Source organism: Teleopsis dalmanni, chromosome 2 (genome assembly GCF_002237135.1).
Source record: "Teleopsis dalmanni isolate 2A chromosome 2, ASM223713v2, whole genome shotgun sequence".
NCBI lineage: Eukaryota > Metazoa > Arthropoda > Insecta > Diptera > Diopsidae > Teleopsis > Teleopsis dalmanni.
This window is the reverse complement of record NC_051847.1, coordinates 227,444,750-227,472,591: the sequence shown is the minus strand read 5'-3', so window position 1 is coordinate 227,472,591 and position 27,842 is coordinate 227,444,750. Positions and strand designations below refer to the sequence as shown.

The 27,842-nt window shown below is 29.5% G+C and overlaps 1 protein-coding gene and 1 long non-coding RNA gene across 7 annotated transcripts; one reads left to right on the top strand and one right to left on the bottom strand.

Moving 5' to 3' along the window:
- The first annotated feature begins 223 nt into the window (after positions 1–223).
- On the top strand, positions 224–3,391 carry LOC119677964. The gene is made up of 3 exons (XR_005252304.1): positions 224–514; positions 583–961; positions 3,306–3,391. It is a non-coding gene; the product is annotated as an uncharacterized LOC119677964 (long non-coding RNA).
- Positions 2,611–25,945, bottom strand: LOC119677963 (putative thiamine transporter SLC35F3). Of its 6 annotated transcripts, none has more exons than XM_038089556.1 (11): positions 25,760–25,945; positions 18,356–18,851; positions 17,865–18,303; positions 17,618–17,796; positions 17,357–17,485; positions 17,101–17,290; positions 16,947–17,036; positions 15,802–15,931; positions 15,376–15,445; positions 11,318–11,347; positions 2,611–3,738 (listed from the first exon to the last, which is right to left on the bottom strand). In XM_038089556.1, the coding sequence occupies exons 2-11, from the start codon at positions 18,773–18,775 to the stop codon at positions 3,352–3,354; spliced, it is 2,064 nt and encodes a 687-aa protein (XP_037945484.1). In that variant the 5' UTR covers positions 18,776–18,851; positions 25,760–25,945; the 3' UTR covers positions 2,611–3,351. The 6 variants fall into 6 exon arrangements, 5 of the variants coding, with proteins under 5 accessions (XP_037945484.1, XP_037945479.1, XP_037945481.1 ...); XR_005252303.1 differs by lacking the exon at positions 15,376–15,445 and adding an exon at positions 6,457–6,670 and having other exon boundaries at positions 3,666–3,738; XM_038089551.1 differs by lacking the exon at positions 11,318–11,347.
- Positions 25,946–27,842: the final 1,897 nt, after the last annotated feature.

The following is a 27,842-nucleotide window of genomic DNA, read 5'->3' as shown; positions in this document are numbered from 1 at the left end:
TCATATGAAGTTATGCGATTCTACTTACTTTTTCAATTATCACTACTTCTTGACTTTTGACTTCAAACGTTTCTTCCACCGCCAAAGTAAATATACTCAGTGGACTCGCTGATAATTTATTAAATTTTCACTTTTCGTAAATGAAAATATAACTGAAAATTTAAATTAAAATTTAAACTGTCAAATTTAATTATCAATGTTTACTAAAAAAAATAACAAATTTTTGCTTGTTACTGAAATTTTTCCGAATTCTTAAAAAAAATGTGATGTAATGTTAATGAAGCTGTGAGTCACAAAACGTACTCGGATGAAAATAAGGATCCGAGTATTGTACAGTAGCTTCTTTGTTAAGAACAATTGAAAATCTGGAACTATATTACGAATTGGTACAAGATTTTTAGAAAGTGGCCCCATTTTCACAAGAGTGGAATTTTAAGTAATGAATGCACCATAAGAATATATGTGTTTCATAAGAATATATTTTCTGATAGAAATATGGGCGTTTTGTCATTTCGTAAGAAACGTTCAGTATATTTCATTGTTTATATTCATATAATATATAGATGTATGTTTTTTTTGTAGCGACTGGGTGCACCTTTTGAAATACTTTGCTCTCGTTGCTCAAGTGTTATCCTTCACTTCCGTGTGGGAAGAAAACAAATCAAGTAAGAAACTAGTACTAAAACTACATTGGCTGCAACAAACATATATAATGTGGTTCTATGATTTTATATTGACTTAAAAAACGTTAATAAACGTGTGTATATATTTATAATGGGCTACTTACGAAGATACTTTCATGTGTTACATATAACACATGTATGTATGCATTCCAATTAAGTTTAATTGTGGTTACACAACTGTTGACAAGGAGAATTGGAGATTATTCCTGAAAGAGATTATTGAAAGAATGAGAGACTGAATATATTCTCCAAGAGCTCTAGAGACAATATAACAGAAGGTAATTCAATAAATTATTCAAGAGAATTCAATTTGAATTCTTCATAACATATTCCTCATTCAAAGACCTAAGCAAACATTATGCAGTATTTATGTTGTGTTGTGTTAGCGATATCACTAAAATTTTGAAATGGATCTCAATTAACTACAATATTTTTCTTTAATTTACTATTACAATGTATAGTATATACATCATTATTAGTACTATAGTTATATTTCAGTCAAACCATTTATTTTTACATTGAATATTATATATGCACACTTCTTTGTTAGTAACCCACAATTTGTAATTAAGTTTTTAAACTATTTAACTTACTTACTACTTACTTCCAATGTTACTATAATAAGTAATTGTAAATCAAGGGACCTTTACTCAATTAAAACTGGACAAGAAAAGGAATAGAAGTAGATATTCTCTATGAATATGCGGTCAAAGTATTATATATATGCAAGAGAGAACAAGGACAAAGTACTCACAGTAAAAGTAAAATAAAATATAAGACAGGATAAGGTCTAATAATAATAGTAAATAATAATTCAATGTTAGTGTGGTTTTGATTAATGGCGAAACAGTTTAGACGTTTCTAGTCGTAAAAACTAGCTTTCTAGCTAAAGGGGGTTTAACATGTGTTTCAGTTTTTTAACTTATTTTTGTCTGAGTTTTACAAATTTCAGACTTAGGGAAAATGTTTCGCTCTTGGCAATAAAACAAATTATTATTGTACTTACTGATTTTATTATTAGTTTGACTTCAATCAAATGATTTTCTGCAATCTTCCCAGTTTTTTGTAGATTCCTTTTACTTTTCAGGTACTTACCTCATTTTGGTGACTAATCACCTATCAACTAAGTTATTAGATTCTCTCTTGTTAAGGTTCTAAGGTTCAAAAATTAAAGAAATTGTCAAATATTTATAAGGAAATTAAAAAAGATAAATTTATTTATTTATAAAATATATAAAATAATTATGTTAACTATATAAATATATAAATATGTACATATAATAATTAGAACAGTTTTAAAAATAAATTTTTTTTCCTTCCTATTAAATACAAAAACTGACAATTTTTATACAGTTAAAGTGGAATAATTAATCGTTTTAATTAACATAGTATAATTAGTTAAATATTTATAATGTAATATTTTTCAATAAATGAGTAGAAATCCGGGGCAATAGATATTTTTATTGCCTTGCATTGTGCCAAGATGAAATTGGGCACTGGTGCTTTTATATTTATCGCTGTAAGAATGTGACTTAAATATTTCTAATGATTTAAATAATAATTCGAATAGCTTTTAATTATTAAATAATTACAAATTAAATTTTATGCAGTGATAATTTGCTTCGTTTATATATAGTTGCTATATATAAACAAAGATAATTGTTATCATAATTTAATTTGTTTCAATTTGAGAATTGTTATAAATATAAATATATATAAATACTGTTTAATTACATTAAGTGAAACTTATCTCACAATACGATAAATATTTACTTAATATAATTGAACGCGCAAATCAATTACTTTCTAACAATATTGTCGCGGATTCAGGACTATTTTAGCGTAACCTAGGCCGACCTTATTTATTGAATATCTTTTAACATTTTTATTTTGTTATATTATTTTACAATTTTATTATAATAATTTTTATTTTATTGAATTTTGTTTATTGCGATTATTATTATATATTTTACAAAAAAATTATTTTCAGTCAAACTACACTACAACAGCTTTCCTTCCTTAGCATTAGGATTTCTAATATTGAGAGGATAATTAAGTGTATTGTATATATATTTATATTTTATGTCCTAGCTAATTATATTGAATGACTATTTTACTAATGATAAATATTGACTCAATATAATATAATGTGTTTACACGTATTATCCATAGCTAGTATGTATGAAAGTGTTACAATACACCTGAAAGGTGTAGATATTGCAAGACTCATACCGTACCTTCACTGAAGTTAATACATTATATCTAGACTACTTTCTAAATGTCAATCATCCAGATATAATATATTAAGCCAGCTGTAATATTAATGTATAGAAAAGATATAAATGTTTATTATATATGTTTGCTTTATACCAACAGTTATTTGAGCTTAGAAATGCGTTTTAAGTGTTATTATATTTTAATGTCAATTGTTAAAGTTTTAGACTTTTAATCTTATAATCTATACATTTAGAAAATTTGACAAATGTTTACAATTACAAAACATCTAGTTACAACACGTACACTTAACTACTTACATTAATTACTAAATACTTAATACTAGTTTACTTTTTAATGGTTGATTAATAATTTATCACTTTTTTAACTTAAATTAAATTGAACTAGCATCTAAATCGATTGATGTGCGTGTGAACACATGGGTTCCATTTAATCAATCGGTAGCTGCATAGTAAACGACAGTCGACTTACGCCGAAAACCTAAATTAAAGAATGAAGTTTCTGACTTTTTACGTTCCCGTTCGTATTCATTGCCGAAATAGGAGAAGAGTCGTCCGCCACCACTGCCTACAGGCGGAGCACGTATGCTGCTGCTATAACTGCTCGTAGGTTGCCCTGAGGAAGTTGAATAATTTGAATGCTGTTGGTGATGGGAGGTATGTTGATTAGCGTTGCTATATAAAAAGCCAGTGGGTGAAAGATCAGTCATCTCACACGGCCCGAGGGTGAGCGCAGATGGGATTTTATATAGCCCGTCCTGTAGTCTATAATGGTTGGATGATGACCCGCTAGCGAGCCGCTGCGAGGTCCGCGACCCCATCTGAATTTGACGATTCATTATTTCGTTAAGCGTTCATGGTTTTTTGTTAAGTTTTCGATAAAAAAATTATATAAAAATAAATATTAGTATATTTTTTTAAGAATTAGTAAAAATGTGTAAAGGAATAAATAAGAAAAATGTTCTAATGAAAATTGTATTGAAGCCTCTTGTGTCGTTTTGAACGTATGTGCCTTAATATAATCAAAAATTTGTCATTTTTTTAAAACAAACTGGAATTGTTTCTAATTTTTGTAATGTGACATTATAGATACTACTATATATATTACTTTATAATAATAGTAAAAGTCATTCGTTTTTACTCTGCTTTGGACAGGAACATAGTGTGTCTTTGATGATTTTGATTCTTCTATAATGATATTAGCCAAGTCCATGGGTATAAGTAAAGTTATTATGAGATCAACAAAGACTGACGTCTTGAGCAATAAAATAACAAATAATGGATTATTTTATAAAGCTAAACTTTAGGAGTTATAATTTTAGTTGAAGTTCTTAACAGTTAATGAATGGTTTGTTGAATATCGTTTTTAAAGCAGTGATGACACATGTCTACAATATATGGGAATATCTTGAGTTTGGTTATTGAGTTTATTACCTAAGAGATCACACATATCTACAATATATGGCAATATCTTAATGGAATTGATTTCAGATTTAAACGCAGCATTGAACATTGTTGGACATAATCGTTAGAATATGATTATGAAAATGATGGAATATATTAATGATTTATATCGTAAAATGTATTTGCAAACAATATATTTAAAAATACGTGATAAGCTCTTTCTTTTCTTATATCTCTCAAATTTATAATTAAATACACTTTAAATGGAATTGCCTATAATATATTTCTTTCCAATTCACTTATTCAGTTATAGCAGAAGACACATTTGTTCTAGTTTTGGACACTATCGTCCAGTACTATTATTATATTATGTTGCGGCTAGTTGAGTCAGTGCACCCGAGCACTTTTACTCTCTATTAACTGCGAGGTTTCTTCAAAACCCCTCTTTGCGCCTTGACTGGATTATTGTTTATCACTTCATCAGACTAAGCAATAATTGACCTCGGATCTGCATATCTCCCCGAGGAGCCTGTAACCATTCTGAGATTTGATAACGCGTTATTAGTAAGTCTGTCAGATTTCGCAAATAATTTCAGGGCTCTATCCTTTATGTATTTTTTGATGGAATCAATCTTGAGGTCTCTGAGGATGTCATTCGTCCTAATGTACCAAGAAACATCGTCCAGTACTATTGACTCTATTACGTACTATATATGCTAAGCTATGATTAATTATATCATTAGTTTCTTAATATATTCTAATTTGCTAGAGATATTTACTATTCAGTAAAATTTATAAATTTGATTGTAGGTAAACTCTAAATGATTAAAATATTCCATTTACCTATTTTTCTGTTTTTTGCCATATATTTTCAATGGTATGATGAGTTATATCAGAGTTAAAAAACCCTAAAGTTATATCATTGAAATTTATCTCCTATTTTGACATTATCAACTATTGTGTGGTTATGTTGTATGTTATATTAACTCGTACGTTGTCTCTCAGTATAAACTTTATTAAAATTTAACTTTTCATCAGATATGCTCTAGTTAAGAACTGAAATAATTATTTAAGAGAGCGGTGTGAACGCGTTAATTGTAAATCACTTAGATCACTGCCCTTTCTGTTTAGGGCAGTAACGCAAAACCGAGAAATCAAAAATTCACTTGGTAGGGCTGGTCTATTGCACTTACTGATCGGTCATATGACACTTTATAGGTAACTGTTATTTTAGAACGGAACCTTTAATAGAACAATAATCTTGGCATCTATTGGGGAATATAGACCATATTTGATGGTGGTGAAAATTTCAAAGAATCATGGTTTAAATAAGTTAAAGCGTCACACAAATGTATAAAAAAATGACAAATTTTGACTTTTGACATCTAAGCCGCCTACTTTATATAATTTTATTATTCTATTAATCAATTATTTTCTTAATCCTATTGTGTTATTATAAAGTAAAAATGTGTTCCATAAAATTTATATTTTACAGAATTTTTACTGATTTACTGATAAAAACAATTTAATAAAAAATTAATTAATTGAAACTTAAAGAGTAGAAAAATGAATTTATAAGAAATCGAAAAGCGTTATAATCGTACGAGAATTGAAAAAAAAATTACAGTGCAGAAGCCCGAAAGGATAATTAGAGTAGAGAAGCTGTAAAATATAATAGAGTATTTCATATAAAATAGGCAATTCATTAATATAAGCTACTGGTTGTTATATACAAATTAACTGTACAATACTCGATACAATTTATGCACAAACAAAAAACCAAGTCCAAAAAATCTGTGATACATATTTTTACGTATTACCATGCACTGCAATTGGATTTCTACAAAAATACTGAAAGTTAAGAAAGTAGTTAGGAAAGTGTAAGGAGTAGAGAGTAGTGATAAAGCCGGTGATTAGAAGTATCTGAGCAATATATTAGAGAACTACTAATAGTACTAATAGCATGGTAAGAAACGCTCCGAAAAGCGTTATCGCGCTATATTGGTGGGTGTATGTACAATATGGTAGGCAGTAGGCAGCGTATTTACATAGCGGCACAGCGGGTGAGCTAGTAGAACGACAGTGTTAAGGACTAAATATAGTAAGTCCTAGGCATTCGCTAGTTAAATATTTACATTTTTTGGAACCTTCTTCTGCTCACCAGTTTAATAGTAGTGGGAGCTAATTTATTGAGTTTTACATATGTTGTTGACATACTTATATAATCGTTTCGGTTTTCGATTTTTATATATTTTTTTACAATAAATTAACTAAAAACTTTTTGTATTGACGGCGCTATAGATATGCTTACGATCTGTTTTAAAATCTGTCGCGTATATTTGCTGAGATCTGCAAATTAAAAAAGGGGTTTGCTTAACACTATACATACGTACACAAAAATACAATCAAATGAATTGGAAGAAATTAATTAATTAATTAATTAAATAAAAATTGAAGTCTTTATTGTAGTTTTTGTTTTTCTTCATTTAATCAAATAAAAAATTTTTCTATAAACAAAAAAAATAAAGAAAATATAACTCCATAAGAGCTTGAATGGCTTATAACTGCTTCTTCATTTTCAACATATATGTTATGTACATTCATATAACAAAAAATGACGTCACACGTATATATACTTACCGGAAATAGTGCTTAATTTAGTGGGTTTTTGTGCGCCTGAATGTTTTTTTTTGCAAATTGAATTTGTTAAAAATTTTTCATATATGTTTTTGTTTTTTTTTTTTTGGTATCAAAATTAGCTTTGCATTTAAAAAATTGTGTCCTCTAAATAATTGGCTTAAGGGTGTTGCAAGTGCTGGTGCATGCCGCCTACCGTGTTGTGGGCGGCGAGGCGACCACAACATCTCGTCTACAAAATGCCGGCCGACTGCAGAATTATTTTTTGATTTTGTTTTTTTTTGTTTTTATAAAATTTTAATTATAATTTTATTATTAAAATTATTTAATTATTTGACGTTTAGTAAATATGGTCATTTTTTTTAATAAATTTTATGCATCGTATTTTTTTTTGTTTTTTTTTTTGGTTATTTTTGGAAAAGAAAGTGAGAGAGAAATTTTAGTAATAATAGCTAGATTAATGTGGTAAATGTTAGTTAGGTATAAGTTTTCATAATAGTATATATGTAGGTATTAATAATATATGTGATTATATTGTGTAATGAGTATTTTAGAAATTTAATCAAAATATAATGTTAATTTGATTTAAGTCAAAAACATTAAGAATTCAACAAATTACAGTTTATCTTGTGCTCTTCAAACAACGGTTAAAATATAAACATTAAAAGTTGAATTTATATTTATTTATTTGATAGATAATAAAGTTAAAATATAAATAACAGAAACACAGCAGAAACAGAAGAAAAAGTCGAAAAAATTAATAATAGTTAAAGGCAAGTTAGGCATTTGAAATCAAAATAGAGCGCCATTGGATTTTTTGTTAAAAAAAGCGGCTTGGCAATGTTTAAATATATGTGTATGTATGTGTGTGTAGATGTAGATACAAGAGGGAAATGTTTATGCCTCTCTCAATTATTAAATATTCAACTAGCAAATTACACAAAGTCCATCTTCGAGGACACGAAAAAACGATCAGAAACTGACATCGAAAGTCATGAAACCGACATGCCATGGAGCCCTTATCGTTTTTTGATAACTTATCTTGGTTCTCGAAGATGATTCTTTTTTACATTACTTTGGTTAAAGTTATGCAAATAACTGTAGAACCAGGAATACAAGTATCTTTTTAATCCTCACTAGGTAGAATATTAAATTGTGAGAAGGACGGAAATCTCATAATAAGAACCCTATGGAAACATGACATGAGAACCCTATGGAAACATTCATCATGAATATGATGACTGAAAATAAGCATATAAATCATATAATTATATCGAGGTATAAATTTAAATACAATTTGATAAGTTTAAGTTTTTAGTAATAGATTTCAAAGAAGAAAGATTGAAGATGTCAGAGAGCAACCCGTACTACATTATATATATGTTATATACTGTTTTGATTATTTGTATTAATTTTCGTATTCTTTAACTTATAAAAACTATTTCTAAAACTAACGACTGATTCTGCAAGTTAATAAGTTCTCAGAGAGCAGAAGTTCTCTAGAAGTTCTCAGGGTTGTCAGAGAGCAGCCCGTACCACATTATAAATATGTATATATATTGTTTTGATTTTTATTCCTTTTTATATTTATAAAATGTTCCACGTTTAACGTATTCTAGTCGTATTCTTTAACTTATGAAAACTGTTTCTAAAACTAACGACTGTTTCTTCAAGGTAATAAGTTCTCAGGAGCAGAAGTTCTCTAGAAGTTCTCAGGGTTGTCAGAGAGCAGTCCGTACTACATTATATATATGTATATATACTGTTTTGATTTTTTATTCATTTTTAATTTATTAAACGTATGACGTTTAACGTATTCTTTAAGTTAACAATTTTTTTTCTAAAACTTACGACTGATTCTGCAAGTTAATAAGTTCTCAGTTTTGATAAGTGAATTCTCTGAATGTCTGAGCTGTCATTAGAAGCTGTCTAATGTGTACTCTGAATATAATATTTTATTATAGAAGTATTTTTTGTAAATACTTTTGTCTTTTTATCATTTATTAAGTAAAATAAGATTTGGTTCTTCATAAGATTTGCCATTGTTAATATCTCAGCTTCTAGAAGTGATACGTGTTTTGCTTAATTCGTATAAATTAATTATTATTTGACTTACATAAATTAAAAATTATTTTGGTACTTATCTTAACAGAAACTCAAATAAAATTAATTAATTTTAATCAATTTTAATCAAATGAAAGTTTGAGAAGCAAAAGCTGCTAAGCAAGTAATAAATGAAAAAATGCAATTTAATTACAGATTAAAGTTCAAGATAAGCTGATATATTGTATTGAAATATATGTTAATATATCCGCAGTATGGTCTGTATTTATTCGGGATAAGTCACTTTTACTTATATTTCTATATATTTTCAATATGTTAACATATACACACATACACACAGTATTTACATACCAAACAATATTTTATGCATAAATCGAGAAAGTATTTAAAATATTTTTCAATAAAACAATACAAAAACAATAATTTATTTATTATAATCAAATATGTAAAAAATAAATTTAAGTTTTAGTTTCAGTTTCAGTTTTAAAATAACAGTAATGGCACTCAAGTAAGGAAACTTCAAATTAATCAAATTAATTAATAAAATTAATCAAAAAAAGGACACATTGCAATTCAGCAAAGGATAATGCAGTTGTAGGCGTAATTGAGTTCGTAGTACTTTTTTTTTGTAGTTTTCTTAGTTTTTTTTAAATAAAGTATTGGAGTATGGATATTTTAATATCTTAACCAAAACTTAAGCAATTCATTTGTAGTGTCTTCTTGGAGAATAATGCATTATACATTAGTATTAATATTCATTAAATGTAAGGAATATTTCTTTAATTATTAAGGAACAGAATTTTTCTATTCTAAACTTGTTTCTATAACTCCGTGATCTGCTTCCTGAATTCATTATCCATTTTTAATAATAGTTCGTTTTTGTGAGACTGCGCTAAAGATTGTTTTATGTGGAGAAACCTCAAATTTTGGGTGCTTTAGAAATGAACATCCATGTTATCAATATGTTGCCACCAGTTATGTGCTCTCAAGCCATCATAAATTATCCCAAATGATCTAGTACTGAAAAATACCCCTGGGGAACGATCAAATATTGTTTCATGTCTTAACTAACAAATAATTTTAAAATACAAAATTAATTGAAATCTCAATCTAAATGCGTTGATGACTATTGGAACTACGAAATGGTATATATTACTTTCTATTATTTCATAAACATAGGTATATATTATTATTATTAAAAGAAAGGATCGTGCACTGCGACCTAAAAGTTATATTATGTCCCTTAGTCGGATAACAGTGTTTCTCCGATTTCTTTAATGAAAGATAGTATAGAGCCTAACTTTCCTAGACTTGAATCCTTATGATCCATGAAATACTCTCTTAAGTGTTTCTTCCGTTGTGCATTAGTGCCGGGCACTCCCCAACCATATGGCATGCAGTTTTTCTTTCTTCTCTACAGTATCTGCAGTCTGAGTTGGATTGAATTCCTAAATTCGATAGGTTATTATTCAATCTATAGTGACTGGTCAGTAATCCGGTCACTGTGATAATTCTTAGGTTATTTTTTGATTGTGCTATGCAATCTTTAAAGCGTTTAAGGTTGTAAGCCACTAAAAGCATTTTAGATTGTGAAAGTCTTGCTAGCCTTACTTTTTCCTCTGCATCGTTCATAAGAATAGATACAGTTTCTTTGGCTAGACCACAGAATGGTTATGGGCCTATCATTTTTAAGGCCGCGTCTCTTTTTACAAGTTTATCTGCCATTTTATTGCCTTGGATAAATATAGTGTCAGATAATATTGCAAAAATTCTTATAAAATAATAATAACAGATTAAGCAGGTTTCAGTAATAACTTGTTAATCCATCTCCGAAGAGGTGATTATGGTAAATCTAATCTTAAGTACTAAAAAATTCTGTTCCCCAGCTTCAAATCTGTAATTTTGGACATTTCTTCAAAGCAATACAATAGCATTATTTTCTTAAATACACTGTAAATAATAAATTTTAATAGACAGTCTTTTGAAAAGGTTTTAAACTAAAGTTAAGGTTTAAAATATATATTTAAAGAAAAAAGAAGAAAAACATGTACAAGTATTAACCTACTAATTCAAAAAAAAGTAGAAAAAAATTCAAACAAGAAATTGAAACTTCCAAAACAAAAAATTTGCAGTTTTTGGTGTAAAACAATATTTATTATTATTATTGTTATTATTATTATTAGTAAATTGTTAATTGTTAATAATTTTAAAACTAAACATAAATAGAATTAAAAATATTATAAATAGAAAATAAAGTAGAGTTTTGCTAAACGCGATAGAAACGCCGAAACTCACCTCGCGTTGTGACCCAATAAGATGATATTTCTGCAAATATAATGAAATATCGATACCGTTTTTATATGAGGAACAATCAAAAATAATCCAAGTAATAAATAATAAAGATAGCTTGTAGTTATGTATACATAATTATGTATATAAATAGCAATTTTAAACAATTAATTACGAATATACAAAATTAAATAATTAATAAGCCAATTTCGATAGTTTTAAATCATGCATAAAAATATGGTTTTGAGTTCTTTTACGATTTTATTTCACTATATTATTTATTTATATATATTGTATATGGTTTTTATTACAAGTATTATATTTAATCTGAGCTCTTATAAAGTGGAATTGTTATACTGTGAGTTGATAAATTGTCATATTTGCAAATAATGAGGAGTAGAACTAAATATTCGCAAGTATGTTTAAGAATTAAGGACGCTTTATTTTTTTAAATCAGGATACAAAGATATATCCCATCGATTTTTTATGGCATGACCGGAATATTACATCATTCTTTCTCTACTACTAGTTCTTTAAGTCATGGAGAGTCATGGAGTTTATATACAATTATGCATATGATTATAACAAAATTACTATTAATATATGATTTACTCATCTAATGAAATACTCAGATTTTCTGTATGAAAAATTGAAAAGAGAGATAAGGAAGGAAATAAATTAGAAATAGGATGACTTAAGCAAAGGTTCAATTGTTTTAAAAGGGAATATATGTAATTGATAAAAGGTTATATTGATATATGTTTTAACACGTCGTCTTTCAAATAATTCAAACAAATCAAATTGATAAATTGTAGTATTTTCTTCAGTAATTGTCACTACATATTTGTTCAGTATAGCCATAACAGTGTTTATACCAGATTAAGGCACGCTACGGTATATCGTAATACGGTAACCTCTTCAGTTCTTGATGTTGTTCTGAACTAAAATTCTTTATTTAAAAAACCTTACCATAGCAAAGCCATACAGTTAAGAATATATTTAATTGAAACGTAACACCTTTTAGTTCCTCGCTGAACACGGATTTTAGTAGACATAATTCCTAGAAATTTAATAAGAAATTTTGTACTATACTGTAATTATGACTTAATGCGAAACTATTACCAGTGATATATTGCGAAATACTTTTCTTTTTTTTTTACGGAACGTCACAATTTTCTGAAGGCGTGTTTTGAATCATAGGTCAATAATTTATGTGGGAATTATATCTCTACATAAATTAATCAATTGTTTGTAATAATAAAATGATTAATTCAAAATAATAATAAGAAATAATAAGCAAGAGTCTGTAATGGTGTTCTCTTTTACAATATATTGTAAATAGCTTCTGCAGTCATATATTTGGAGATCATTTCTTTGAAAATATATACCGAAAGGTAAAAAATATAGAAGCCCAATTCATTCACTACTTTCATGGCCTTTTATAATATTAAGCATGTTGACTCTTGGCCAATTTAGTCATGGCCCATAGCCCAACAAAAATTTTTACTGATCATTGTTCGTTAGAAACAATGAATTTTTTTTTTTAACTGAAGATTGTTTTAAATCTATTTTAAAAGTATCATAAATTATATTCTAAATTACTCGATATGAATATAGAATGAGTAAGTGTAAATTAACAGATATGAAGTAGTAATATTATATATACGGGCACTTATAATATATACTATAAGTAGTAATTATAATAATAATTAATCTTTTATAAAATTAATCAGTTTGTTTATTGGGAAATTAATATTCAACATCATTTTTAGTTGTATCCGCTTCGGTTCGTAGTGTTCAAAGTCAACTAATTAATTAGTTAACTATACTAGCAAGTACTAATCTCTGGTATTTGCAGTCTCAAAAAATTATTTACAAATAATTAAATACAAGAAATATCTCCAATGGGTATTTAGCAATACTTGCAACAGCTGTATTATGGTCAGCCATAAATTCAATTAATTAAAATAAAATAAAAAAAATTTTTGTTGTTGTAGTTCACTACTTTTCGAAACCTCTCTGAATAATAAACTTTTAATTTTTAAATAAAAGTTTAAATCATGTGATTTTAATATATTCAAGGGTATAAATCGTTAAAAATCTATAAGCAAATATAGTTATTAAGTAAAAATACTGTTCTTAAATAAATATTTTATTAATCTTAGCAAAAAAGAGATGCAATAATCACAACTGCTCCGATCGATTGTGAGGCTAAGACCATATTCCATTTTACATACATATGATATATTTTGCTTTAACTCAATAACGATATCCGAAAATCGAAGGACAAAAAAGAACTCAAGTCGTTTCGTGGTCTACTTCGACCAATCCTTCACATCAGTGGGGCCACTTGTTGGACAGTGCGCTGTTCCAACGTCCCACCATATATTATATATTCTGTGATGCAATTCTTAAATCGCATTTTGAAATCTTATAGATATAGAGTTAGAGTTTTAAAAATAACACATTTTATGCTGAAAATATCTTAAAGCTTGAATCGAAACCACTGTGGCTACAAATTCGCCATAAAATATAACATCTTTTAGGAGATTAAGGTAGTATGTATTGATATATATTATAATAATATATATATTATATAGTATAGTAATATATATAGTAATATACAGTATTATATATATTGAGAAGCAAAGAAAGATAAAGGACAAAGGAACACAAAAATGAAGGAAATCAAAAACAAAAGAGGAAATTAAAACAATAGTGAAACACACGAAAAGTATCTTTCGCATGCGTGATTGGATATATTTTCTGTTTGTGCTTCAGTAAAAAAGCTAAGCGGTGTCTTGAAAGTGCATTGAAAAGTCAACAAAAAACAGAAGAAGAAGAAGAAGAAGACCCGCCTTTTCAAAAATCGAAAGTTGCAGCAAAAACCATAAAACAAAATAATTTCTTACATAGAACATCTATTTACAAATGATTGCAACAACTATAAATATTGTGTAGGAATACGTTTCGCTTTTTTTTTTTTTGAATTATACAGAATTATACAGAAATAAAATATTCAAAGAAAAATACACTTAACATATATATTTTGTATATATATATATATATATATATGAATATTTTAACTTTTAATGCATTTTTTATATATAAATAGTAAAATATATTATATTAATAATTTTAGCCAACAATGTAACAAACAAAATTTTGAAACTGCCAAAAAGATTACGTCTTATGTCAGTGCTAAGAAGTTCAAGATACTTATGGTATATTGTTAAAAGATTCTTTACTGAAAGTCTGCGGTGGATCAGACAGTTCGTAAAAAATACTAATGCTAATTCAGTTCAGTTTCATATTCTAGAACTGATCAGTACCGATTGAGTACGAGTATTCGCTTGAACTTCTTAGCCGCTGGATATTTGGCAATCGTATATTGAGAACCCAGTGATATCAAAAAGTACTACATTGACGTTAATACCGCAAGACTAATATACCGCAAGGCAATTGCTGTTTGAAAGAGAGCACAACATCAATAAAAAATTTTTACAATGGTACAATGGAAAAAATCGCAATTCATCTGCTTTAAAAATAATAAAAAATTATAAAAATATGTAAATGAACTCTTCACAGAAAATACATATACTTAGTTTCAAAGGTCATCGAAGTCTCAAGTATAGTTGAAGATATAAAGAAGCCACAAAGTGGTGGAAATAAATTTGAAAAGAACAAAGTATACAATAATTCAGCGCTTCAGTAAAAAGTCTCTGTTTCTTTTTTACTTTTTTACTTTTCATATTTAAAACAAAATGTATGTATATCTAATTTAAAAAAAAATGCTGCAAAAATTTTACATTAAATTTCATAAATTTTGTAAATTTTTTACAGTGTATTTTCAAGGCGCCCGGTTTTAGACGAGTATTCCTTTTGGTATTGGTTGAAAAAGCGTTAACTACAGCAGCTTCGCCTTTCAAGGATGTTTGAAAGTGTTCTTATTTTTATTTTTTATTTTTTATTTTTGACTTTTGCTTTTGTTTTTGCTTTTGTTTTAAAAAAAACTTAAATTTTAACTTTTATGGTATGTAATTATGATAGTTTTTAACGCCTACCGAATGGGGATAGTAAACCTCTTCTAATTCACAACAACATTGGTAACGCAGTATAGCACGACCACTTTTTCTGAAATACATATTTTAGGTATAGAAATGAAATAAAATTTATGATTTAATACCAAATATGAATTTAGTAATTTATTTTAAATTATTTTAATTTAGTTTAATTTAGTTTAATTTAGTTTAATTTAGTTTGGTTAAGTGAAATGTTTGAATAATATTTTTTATACATATTAAATTGATTTGATTAATGTTTAGCATTATTTATAATAATTAATTTATAAAATAAATTGATAGAAATTTAGCTTACAACTCATATACCATAATATACAAATTAATACAATTAATATACATACTTTTATATATATTAAACTAGCATAATTTTAAGATAACGCTACGATTTCTAATATTATCGGTACTTACCTTAATAGTCTTGTGATGTAATCTGGCCAGTTTTCTGGAAACATCACAAGGAAAAAGCCCACAGCTATCAGGATGACGCCTGCTAGTTTCATACCAGCGAAGGTTGCACCATACAAAACGACGTCTAGTGCTGCAATAATTAAAACCAATCAACAATATTTGGTATTTCTAGATATCTTAGCATTAATAAGTAATCTTATTTATACATATTAGAATCTGTAATTATTTAATGTGGATTGACTAATTGTGCGCAACTCAAATCGATATATTCAGATATTAAGCTGATGTCATTGACCACAGTCATGGTGAAACACTTGAGCACAATACGTTAGAAATGATGAGGTACATCTTGACCTGGATATACTGAGAGTTAAAGACAAAATTAAGAAACAAACAGACGAAATTTTAAAATGTCTATAGGAACACGTAAACATCAAAGTATGTAATCTTCTTAACATCTCAGGCCTTAATTTTTACTCCTTAAGTTGGTAGTAATATTGTAGCAGTACCGCGTCGAGTTGTGAGTAGTTGTTTTAGACAATTTCCTTTCAATCCCAAAAGACACACAACATAACCTTTTTTGTAATCAATTTAGGGTTTGAAATTGTTTTTGGAAGTTCACTGGCCTTTAAAAAAGATCACTTGCGTTCGACATTCTCGTTTTTAATCCATTTTTCATGATCCCTAATGATTTGCTTCAAAATGATTCGATTTTGTTGAAATTAAGCAGCGTTTAACTGATGGTAATTCGACCAGTCTAATTTCTTTGTCAATGCAAGATTCAAGATATGGTACCCAACTATCAAGCTGCTTTGCGTAGCCTATTATTTCTAAATTTAAAACTTTCTTGAGTGTCGGTCTTGCCTCGCTACTTGCAAAATTTTGTTGATTCTTTTAGAGACTGAACAAATAGAGCAAGATACACCGGTTTACGTTGAGGAAGCTCACTAATTTTCAAAATAATATTACTTTCTATATTTCGACAAATAACATATATATATGGGATATATGGGTATCAACACCATCTGGTAACAAAAACCACCGGATACTTACTAGCGTCATCCCATATACATACTCATGATATATACTTTTATGTGTTCTATAAATCGTATACTACTATATACTATAACTACACATTGTCTTACCTCCTGAAACTGGAACTGCGGTTATAAGGCCTAAAGTCACAAACATATTGTAAGTGACAGCTGCACTGAACTGCATTAGAATATGGAAAACTACAACAAAAATTTTGGTATTTAGAATTGCATTTTGCACATTTTTCCCCAAATATAAACATACCCAGTAATAGAATACTAGCAATCAATAAAATAGTCCAAGGCATTCTATCCGATGGCATAGTTTCTGTGCTGGTCAAATAGAGAGCAACACAAACTGGCCACATTAAAAGTGCATTTAAGAAGCCAAGCGTCGTAAATGCGAAGGCAATTTGTCCAATCGGCGGATCACCCATAACTTTACGAAACATCACCTATATGAAAAAACATATCAACATACTGATGAATAGTTTCTGATGAATGAAACTTATTATACTCACCCTGAAAACAGCATAGCCTGCTGCTGCGAGTGTTGCTAGCACAACGCCGCTGAGCGTTGGGCTTTCGGTTATGCCGTCCATGTACGCCAGCAGCGCAATGCCAGTATCACAAAGTATGACGGCCACAATCTGAAACGCAAAGTAATAGAATATAGTCAATGTACTCGTACATTTAATATCGCCAAGGGGTAATTATAATTTATTGATCAATTGAAATGGAAAACAAAATGTGAAATGAACACATCAACAATCAACAATTACCCTCACGCCCACAAATTGTTCGTGTAGAATGACCCAGGAAAGGAGGTAGACACAAGCCACATTGGTGGCAAAAAGCGCCATAGCATCGGTGGCATATAGAACACGTAACGAGAGTGTGTAGAGGTAGGTGGTAATAAGCCAGAGTATGCAAAATGATAAACAACGATTTAGAAAACGACCTAAAATTAGAAACAGAAGGTTAAATGAGAATAATCAAAGACAATTATATTTTTATGACTTTAATTACCTATTGTAAAACCGCGGTCTCGGAAGCCACGCAACACATCACCAAGTATTTCGCTTGGCTTATCACATTGTCTCAAAGATACTCTTCCCAGTACGTAGATGGGAAAAAATAAAAATGAAAAATTTGTGAAAAACCATGCTGCGAAGAATGGCGCACTGAATATGCTAGTTTGTGGTGCACTATCAGGTATGTGAAAGATTTTTGTGGCATCTTCTTCGACTTCAGTTACTCCTAATGAGTTATCACTAATGGTCAATACACCATTGCTGCGATCATCCATATTAGTGACGAGCTCTAACTCGACAGCACGACTTGATGTGGTGTCAATGTCATCGAGTATTGAGTATGCTTTGCGATTTAAGTATAGAAATTTTATACAATGCGTTGCACCAACCCATGATGCTGTTACTAGAATTGTGACGCAAACCCCAAAGTACATCTGAAAAATAATTTAGGTAGAACCTTGGACCATTTTGAAATTTTGGTTTTACCTTTTGTGCTAACTCAGAGCAACATGATTGCTTACACGCTCTAAGTCTACGAAAATGTACCTGTGTAGCATCATGACCATGCTCCGTTGTTGGTGTGTCGGATTCATTGCCACCGCTACTGCCATAACCACCAGCACCACCTAACATCGTAACACGCGTGGGTCCAACACCACCACCACCACCGACACTGATAGGACAGGACTCACGTGCATCAGGATGTATTGTTATGACCTCATTGGGATCTTGTTGACTCGATGATATTGAGTCTTGGTGGGTAATTTGCGGGTTACTTGTGTTGAGTATGTTTGTGAAACCGCCATACGGTGGTCCATTCGGTGAAGATTCACCCGTCACTACCACAGATGGTGTTCGCACCCGTTTGGGGTTGAAAATGGCGGGTATTTCTCCGTCACGGGTCATGCTATCGCTGATAGGTATGTTTTCTCTTAAACATTATTAATAAGCAGTTGAAAAAAGTAGTTGATTTTGAGCAAAACTACAAAAAAAAAAATAAAATGGTTTTAGTTGTTAGTTGTGTGTGAAAACTACTAAATATAATGAAAAAGAAAAATTCTAGGTTTTGGTAATAAGCTAAAAATAATTTTTTTCTTTATCAGAAACGTGCATCAAAACCACTCGTGGCTATGCTAATTAAGGTATTCGTAAAACCTTTAAAGGTTGCCTAGCATTTGATGGGCACCTTAAGCACTCAAATAATTTAGTATATCAAAGGTAAAAACAACATTTCTTGGCGTTCGTGTTGGGGTCATTATTCATAAGTAAACTGGCTTGAAAATTTGTTTTTATTTTGCCACTACGTCAACTATTTCAGATTCAACTTTATTTTTCTACCTTGGACGGTGTGTGGATGGCCACAGAAAAAATTTTTCGCGTGTTTTTAGTATTTATTTTAATATAATGTATTAAGTTCTTTAAAGTATTAGGTTTTGACTAAAACCAAATTTTTTTTAAACAAAAGAGTTTGTACTTAGAACCATACATGTTTATATAGTGATCAAACAAAATCGAACGCACTTGTAACGTATAAATGTGCGTCCAGCTACTCCGCACACAAAGCGGCTATTATTCGCTGAAGTAACAGCTAAAAGGGGAGAGACGAAATTTGAGAGAAATGTATGAGCTGCAAACTTTAGCTGCACATCTAACCGCTTCGGCAAGTTAACATGTTGGATTCTTATACATGCAATTGATATTCGATTAGAACAGAAAATTACTCTCATACAATTCCCAATCTCTATTTCTCATATTTTAAGCTAGAGCACATTATTTTGCTCTTCTACTTTTTTGTACATTTATGACAGAAATTTATGAATGCAATTGCTTAAAGGGGAAAGACGAAATATGATAGAAATGTTTTGCGATATGAGCTGCAAACTTATGAGCATAACTAACGAATATGGTAGCTAAGAGAAGAAAATTAATTGAGTTTTCATAGACAATTATATTTAATTGTTTTTGCTAAAACATTAATCTTTAAAAATTTATATGAATATATGAATATATGAAAATGTAATAAACAATATCAATTCTTGATGTAAAGATATTTAATAAATTTATATATATTATTTGACAATTTGCAAATTATGTTCTATGTTCTATGCTCTATGGTGCACACCTTCGCACCATAGAGCAGTCGTCACTGCTGTAGACAGACATAAGTTTGGAGAGAGAAAGTTTGGATTGCGTAAAATATTGCTTTACTTCCACAAACATGTTGAAGCGAAGTATTTCCAGTTTGAAACTAGTGGTCACAATTAATACAATAGGTATCATTCATTTAGAAGGTTCATTTAGAACTTCAAAGTCAGCAAATAATAACAAAATTGATTCCATATAAGTTTTTACGAAATAATTGTGAAAAATTCAATCATCTTGACTAATTCAATTTTAAGATAATTTTTAGAACCATTTTTTAAAATTAGTAAATGGAATACAATCATCTTTGGTCGTAGTCAGGATGTTTCAAATTCTTGCAACCTTAATTGTTCAACTGCAGAAACTCTTAGCAATTCATTTAAATATCAATAAACCATGTTTTAATACTCTAATTGTAATAAGCAGTTTTATTGTATAATCTTTAATTTATTTATCTTAAATATATTACTCCCTAACTAAACTATTAAACATGTCTAAACAATATATCACTGAAATCTGCTAAATCTTCCTTCGAAGCACTTTTTAAATATAACACTTTTTCGTTGCATATTTTAGTGCGCTTATTCTTATGAGTAGCTCTAATTATTACGTACAATAATACAAATATTCACGTATTTTATCTTAATAAATTAAGAGAAGAAAAAAGTACTGATAAGTGGGCTGAATTATTTATTGAATTATGAAAACAGTCTATCGAGTTGCATTCTGTAAATTTGTTTATGTTAATCCATTCAGTTAAAGATTTTAGGTACCTAGAGTTAAACTAGAGGTTAGAGTCTGATCTATATAATGCATGTGTCAAATCAATTCTGCTGTATAGCTCTGAAACATGGCTGATGACCACTGAAACTAGTCGCATGCTGCAGTCTTTTACAACAGATGTCTGCGAAATATATGAAACAATGAAACGCGCCTGCAACTCACAAACTAAGAAAACCATACGCAGAGGCCTGTCATGCTGCCCTTGGAAAAGAACCATCCGGCATGAAACTAATAAATCATTTAATGGATTAAGATATTTAACATTAAACATACCTGGCGATTCTATGTAAGTAGTATTTGTTCTTGATGGATTAGGCTTAATATAATTTATAAATATACTGTTCAGTTTAACTAGAATTAGTATTAATTTTCTATAAAACACAAAAGTTTTGTTGAATTGAAATGCACAGAATAAAGGTCATAACTTAAAGGTTAATTGCTATTATTTTATTGTCAAATTCATGCTTCCATAAGTTTATGAACTAACAATTTACTAATGTTTGTCTCTTTGAAATACTGCAAGTTCATTTTCTAATATAAAATTTTAATGCAGTATTTGCTGCTTTCAATGCAGTTACACAATTCATTAAAATGTAATGTCAACCAACCCCTTTCTATGGGGTTGCCTGCTATACGAGACCTGCAGGCACATGAGTAATTGCAGTACGTTTTGCATATAAAAAATTTATACTTTGAAGCACACAAAGCTGAAACGAAAGTGCAGACATTTAAGACGATAAAATGCAATATACAACCACACACACACGCTGTAAGTGTAGTAGCGAAGAGACCACAAACAACACAAGCAACTGTGACAATTGCCAACATGTCCGTTCACCTGTTGTTCTGTTATGGCATTTTAATCGTACACACATACACACACACAAACCCACTTGACTTATCGCATCGGCTTGACAATTTAAAAAGTAACAGTACAGCATTTTTAACAGCACACACTCAAGCACACCACTGCGGCATGCATATAAATAGCAGCATTTAACAGGATGCTGACGCTAATGTTGACAATGATGGCATATGCCGCCTTTGGGTAAAAGCTTCATCACACATACATGGGCTGCTGTTTAACTTTCGTTGTGTACGAAAAACAAAAAAAATCAAATCAAGTGGAAATAAAAAGAAACTGTGCTAGAAGTGATAGAAAGGACAACACTTTAAGCTTGTGCTGCACTAAGCACTTCCATTGTGTGTCGTGTTGAGCAGCTGGCTTCTTTAAATGCCTACACTCGAGTATTAAACGTGCGTGTGTGTGTGTGAGTGTGTGTGAGTGGAGCAAATGACAGGCGTACCTTGGGTGTTGGTACATGAATGGTAAACAAGGCACTTTACCTTGAAACTACAAAAACTGTAAGTGTTTATGTTTAATGGCAATTTGTTAAATTACTCAATGCCGCGGAAATAATTTTACAACTGAGGGACTTCAACTAAATTACGTTTGGTACTTTTGGTGTGCATTAAATAATTATAAATGTTAATTACTTTTTCTTTAGATTATACTATTGTTTGTTATTTATGTTTTCTAGTTTCTTTTTAAATAGATATTATGATTCAATAGATATAATGATTTTTTGTAAGAACAAATATCAAATAATTTAATTTAATACAATAATTTTTTGCAAGAATTATTTTTTGGTACTTGCAGTCTCAAAAAATAATTATTTACGAATAATTAAATACAAGAATTATTTCCAAGACCACTGATGATGGGTATTTGGCAATACTCGAAACAGCTGTATGGTCAGCCAAAAATTCAATTAATTAAAATAATATAAAAATAAATTTTTGTTGTTGTATTTCACTACAATAATATATTGTAATGATATTTCAAAATATTTTTTTTTTAAATAAAAAAAAAAATTAATTAATTGAAACTATTTTTCACCGCTAACGGTCTTTATTTCAAATATAAAACAAAAAGGTTTAATTTTCAAGAAGTCTAAAAGTTCCCACATATCTGAAATAAAAATTTATTCTTACGACTCATGAAGTAATGAATTATTTTAAATGCGTCAATTTGGCTGTCCAATAATTTATTTAAGGTATTTTAACAAAACAAATATATATACTTACGACGTGCATAAATTTCATCAATTGAAAATATTGCTTTTATATACATCTATTAAAAATCTTAAAATCTAGACTGTACTTACTCATAACGCCAATCAGGTTTTATTGCATTGAATTCCACAATGAAAGATAGCAAACATATTTCAAATTTACTTTATGGACCGCCCAGAACTCTCATCAAGGGAGTCATCCTATTAATTGAAGTTTACTCTCATTTATCGATAATGCACTCATACATTTGTAATGTCATAAATTTGCATTGTGCTTGCATTTTCGAATAGATACTGCACCAACATAAAAGCATTCACCTGGGATAACCTATATATGAGCATTTAAAGCTAACAACCATAAGCTTCTGAGACTCTCTCTTGCAGTAGAACACTCACTGCAACTATATTATCAAGGGTTTTGGTGGGTTCAAGTCTGGCTATTTACTTACCGTAAAAACAACAAAAAACTTATAAAGGTGTGACTGGGTACATAAAATGTTTGCAAATGCGTTTGTTATCGAACTCAGCAGTCGATTCCTCCGAGTGAATAACACTTAAAGTTTAGTGCATATTTAGTACAGTACCGCAGGCTCTTTTACTAACTTTTCTGCCAAGCGAGGAAGGAAAATGTATTTGAAAAAGTCTTTGTATGTGTGAACTCCTAGTTTGCAACAAGTTTGCAACACACAATTAACTATTATTTCTATAAGAGGTTTAGCTACAGTAAGTAATAGTTAGGATTAACTTACGATGTCGCTTCAAGGATCAAAATTATTACAATTTGACAATGTTCCCATACTTTTACATTAATTTATTATAAAATAAATAAAAATTTCAACTATGATTTTTACAAATAATTTTGGAGCTTAATTATGAGCCATGAATTATCATTTTAATTACATATCACACAATGCACACACTAACACTTACTTACTACAATTTATTTGATTTATATCAAATTTCAACAATAAAATATCCTCCGGGTGCCTTGTCAGTGATTATAAAATGTTTGTGAAAGAACTTGAACCACAGAAAGTACAGAAAGTACAGAAACCACAAAATGTTGCCCATCAAGCTCTGCGGTAATTCATCATTTCATTTGAGTGTCTACTCAAAATGTAATCCGCACTAATTTATGGAGCTGAGCAGTCATGTTAATTGATGGACAGGAGACTGTACGTCAGACTAAGTGTTAATAAATACATTAGAGAAATATGTCAATATGAAAAGGCAACAACAAACAACAGTTATGCTGCTGCTGAGTACTGCCCGGGAACTTGTGGTTATGAGTAAATTTTTAGTTAACATTTAAAAAAGAGCTTAACTGTGAGTAAATATTAAAATATTTTAAAGCGCAGTTTGGCATAGTATAAATGCTTGCCTAGACAAGCTGTACATAAATGAGACCAAGCGCTCATGTAGGAAAAGAATGAGAGTGAGAGAGAATGCGTCGGTGTGGTTTAACACAGCGTATACGTAATTGTAAAATGTATTAACTTTGACAATTTAATGGATATGGTCAAGCATAGCACTTGATATTCTAACCAAAAATATTCAACTCAAGCAATATAACCACAAAATGACAATAACAAAAACATATTTTAAATGCAACGAATGCACATACACACATACACATGCAATAGAAAGCTCTGAAGAGAAAAAGAATCCATTAAATTCATTCATTCATAGGCGCTGTAGGCTACGGCTATGTCTTACTTGTGTCGAAAATTAAAACAAACAGCAGCTGTTGGTTTTCATTCCGGATTCTATGAAAGGAGGGAGTATTGCTTTCTATGCTAAGCAAAACAGGGGCAGCAGAGCGGAGCGCTTTGGCGAACAACAGTATGTATGGCTACATTGTAGCTACATTGTAGGTGTGTATATTTTTTGTATATTTTTTATTTGTAGTGGTTAACTTATGTTAATAGTTTGTGTTTTAATGCCTTTTAAGTGGTGCAATTTTCTTGAATAATGCTTTGTGGCGGTTTTAAAAAAATCGACTATGAATCGACTTTAGCTTTATCCAAATTTATTTTTTTGAAATATGTGAACATAAATATACTTATATACATACATATATTTATTTATAAATTAATTGCTATAATTAGTATAATTAAATTATTTTATATAATTGTTGAAGATTGATTTTGTGTTTATTCTGCAGACAGTTTTTTTTTGTTTTGATGTTATCCTTAAGAAGAGTTAAGCAAAGTATCTTCTTTTATGCATACTGTACCAAAATTGTTCACAACGCCCCCAACGTCCCAAACACCTCCAACCCGCTCGAAATGTTCGAAATGCTCGGTAATTCAATGAGCATTGTAACTCACATCATAGAACATGCAAACGAAGTACACGAAGCTTGCAGCTGCCCGAGTTTGTGCAAATTCAGTTCAAAATTTTCAATGTACTTGAGTTTTCTTCTATGTGCCCAGAACATCTGCACGTATACCTACACAAATCAAATTTTCACTACATTTTGCATTTTTGCACACTTTTCCGTAGCATTTTTTCATTTTAACAGTTTTTTCTTATTTTTTCAAATGTAAGTATGTATGTATGTGTTTCTTTTTCTTTAGTTAGTTTATGTCAGATTATATGTTGTATTTCTATAATTAAATTTTAGTTTTCTTTTTTATTTCTTAACTATTGCACAAGTTCTATCAATCTATCTATCAATAGCAATGAACTATTGAAAACCTACTAACACAGCACTTTTTATATAATTTTCAATTGTGACTGAAAATACATAAAATTAAAATTATATATACAAAAATATCGACATTTATCAATTTATAACGTTTAAAAATTTTCAATTAAAATTCAATTCAATTTGAACTTAAAACTAAAAGTACAACAAAATATACAGCATCAATGCATACACACTTACCTAAATATTGAAAAAAATTATATTCTTAACTGTTTTTCATAATTTTATAAACTTAAAAATTTTTTTTCTGTAACCTAATTGAGTAGTAAACGCTGTAGAAATAATTTAGATGCGTTTACCTTAATCACAACTGAAATACTTGAGAACTAAACATTAACTGAAAGGAGCAGAATTCGGCTAGTGACCGTTTGCCTAGTGCACATATTTCTCGAGAAAAGGCTAAATTGTGCTTAACATGTGGGTTGAGCCACACAGCAGACCAGCGAGAGAATGGTTTACATTTGAAAGCTTTTTATTAATTGCTGAGCTCTATTTATTCTCTGAGCGAAAGTTTGCTCTTCGAAGAAAAACACTTGTTATGCATGCATTGGCTCGGCTCCGATGCTGATTGGCATATCCTCCTAATAGCGCCCCGTAGGCTATACTTTTGTTTATGTTTTGTTGTTGTCATTCTCGTTGTCCTTTTTGTTGCTGTTGTTGCTACTGTTGTTGTTGTTGTATTGCGGAGCAAACACAAATATATTGCGTGAGACTAACTAACCGGCGATTTTGAATCTATTTGAGGACAAATAAATTACACCAAAACACTACAACAACAACAACGAATGATTATTTCAATGCGTTTATTAATAATTGATGCAGCTACAGTGGCTCAAATCAACAATTTACCATGTTTTGTGAGAATATTACCAATATTTTGACAACATGCCTATTTGAATGAAGAATCAAACATTAAAAATGTTTCACGGGAGGTTTTCTATAGAAAATACTTTTTTTTCCGGAATCACACTTTTGTTTTTCTTCCGGTTTGTTTTTGTTTTACTTTATTCTTCTTACCTCTCTTACTTTTGGTAATTTTTCACTGCTATTGTTTTTTTTTTGTTTTAAGTATGGGTGTTTATATGCCTAAGTTGGTTGGTTAAAATGATTTTAATCGCGATAGAACTTTTTCTTTTGTGAGTTCTTATGCTTAGACGTCGTTTGGTTGGGACTGACATACATTCACAGTTGAGATTTAATTCCCTGTTTATAGAAAATATTATAATTGTAAGGTCTTTAAACGTAAATATATAGGAACCCTATAGTTTTAAATTTTTTTAAGAAATAAAGTTAATTAATTAATTTTAGTTTTATAATATTTATCAACAATTTTCAAAAATTACAATTACAACAAACCATTACATAGACTTTGTAGCGCTGATTTTTGTTAAAAACATTTTTTATGATATTTAAATAAGAACTACTATCTAAATATCAGACAATTTCGACACAATTTCAATTTTATAACAGATATAAAAGCATTATCTTCAACTATCTGATATAACATGTGGTATTCCGTCATTGAAAATTTGTTACTCGTGCATTTCATCATTTGATGTACTCCGTGACACATAAAAAGTGTCTAGAAAAGGTTAGGTTATGACTTACTTAACCTATAGGTACTTAGACCTAACGACACATATTGTGTTGTTAACCTATATTGGTATTAAGAAAACTCAGAGGTTTAAAAATCACTTTGAACTTTTGGCAATACTTTTTAGTGGGGAGTCTACTGAAATTTAGTGAGTCTGAAAAAACTGAAATTGCATAAAGATGACTGCATGCTATCTAATCTATAAATCTATAAATATTAGATTATATGATCACAGCGTTTAACCTTGAATGTACAGCTATTCAATTTCACACAAGCAAGTAATGCGTATTAAAAATATGAACACTTCCGGTCAGGCGTCTAAACATAATGTGTTATAACTTCGTTATTCTTCAACCGATTCAGTTGAAATATGAAATATAAATAAATTAAATATTTATAAAATTATAAATGTCTTTTTGTTATTATTTATTAAATTTGTTGTTGAAATAAATGGGGTTTATTGAAGGTCATATTTTTCGTAATTTTTCGCGGGTTTCTCAGGCCTGAAATAGGTGTAAAACAAAAAGTGCGCAGGCCAATTTTTTTTTGTTGTAAAGTTTAACTATTTGGCTATTAGTAGGAAAAATTTCATGAAAAAACTCGGATACATTTTTTGGGTATCGCAGATAGAAGTGAAAATAGCCATGAAAAAAATGCTGACTTTTTGTG

Coding starts and splice junctions, on each gene's coding strand:
- LOC119677963 (XM_038089556.1), bottom strand. CDS start 18,775: ATGACCCGTGACGGAGAAATACCCGCCATTTTCAACCCCAAACGGGTG. Junction 17,797..17,864: donor AGACCGCGGTTTTACAATAG/GTAATTAAAGTC, acceptor TTCTAATTTTAG/GTCGTTTTCTAAATCGTTGT. Junction 3,739..11,317: donor TTATTGGGTCACAACGCGAG/GTGAGTTTCGGC, acceptor CGTCAAATTCAG/ATGGGGTCGCGGACCTCGCA.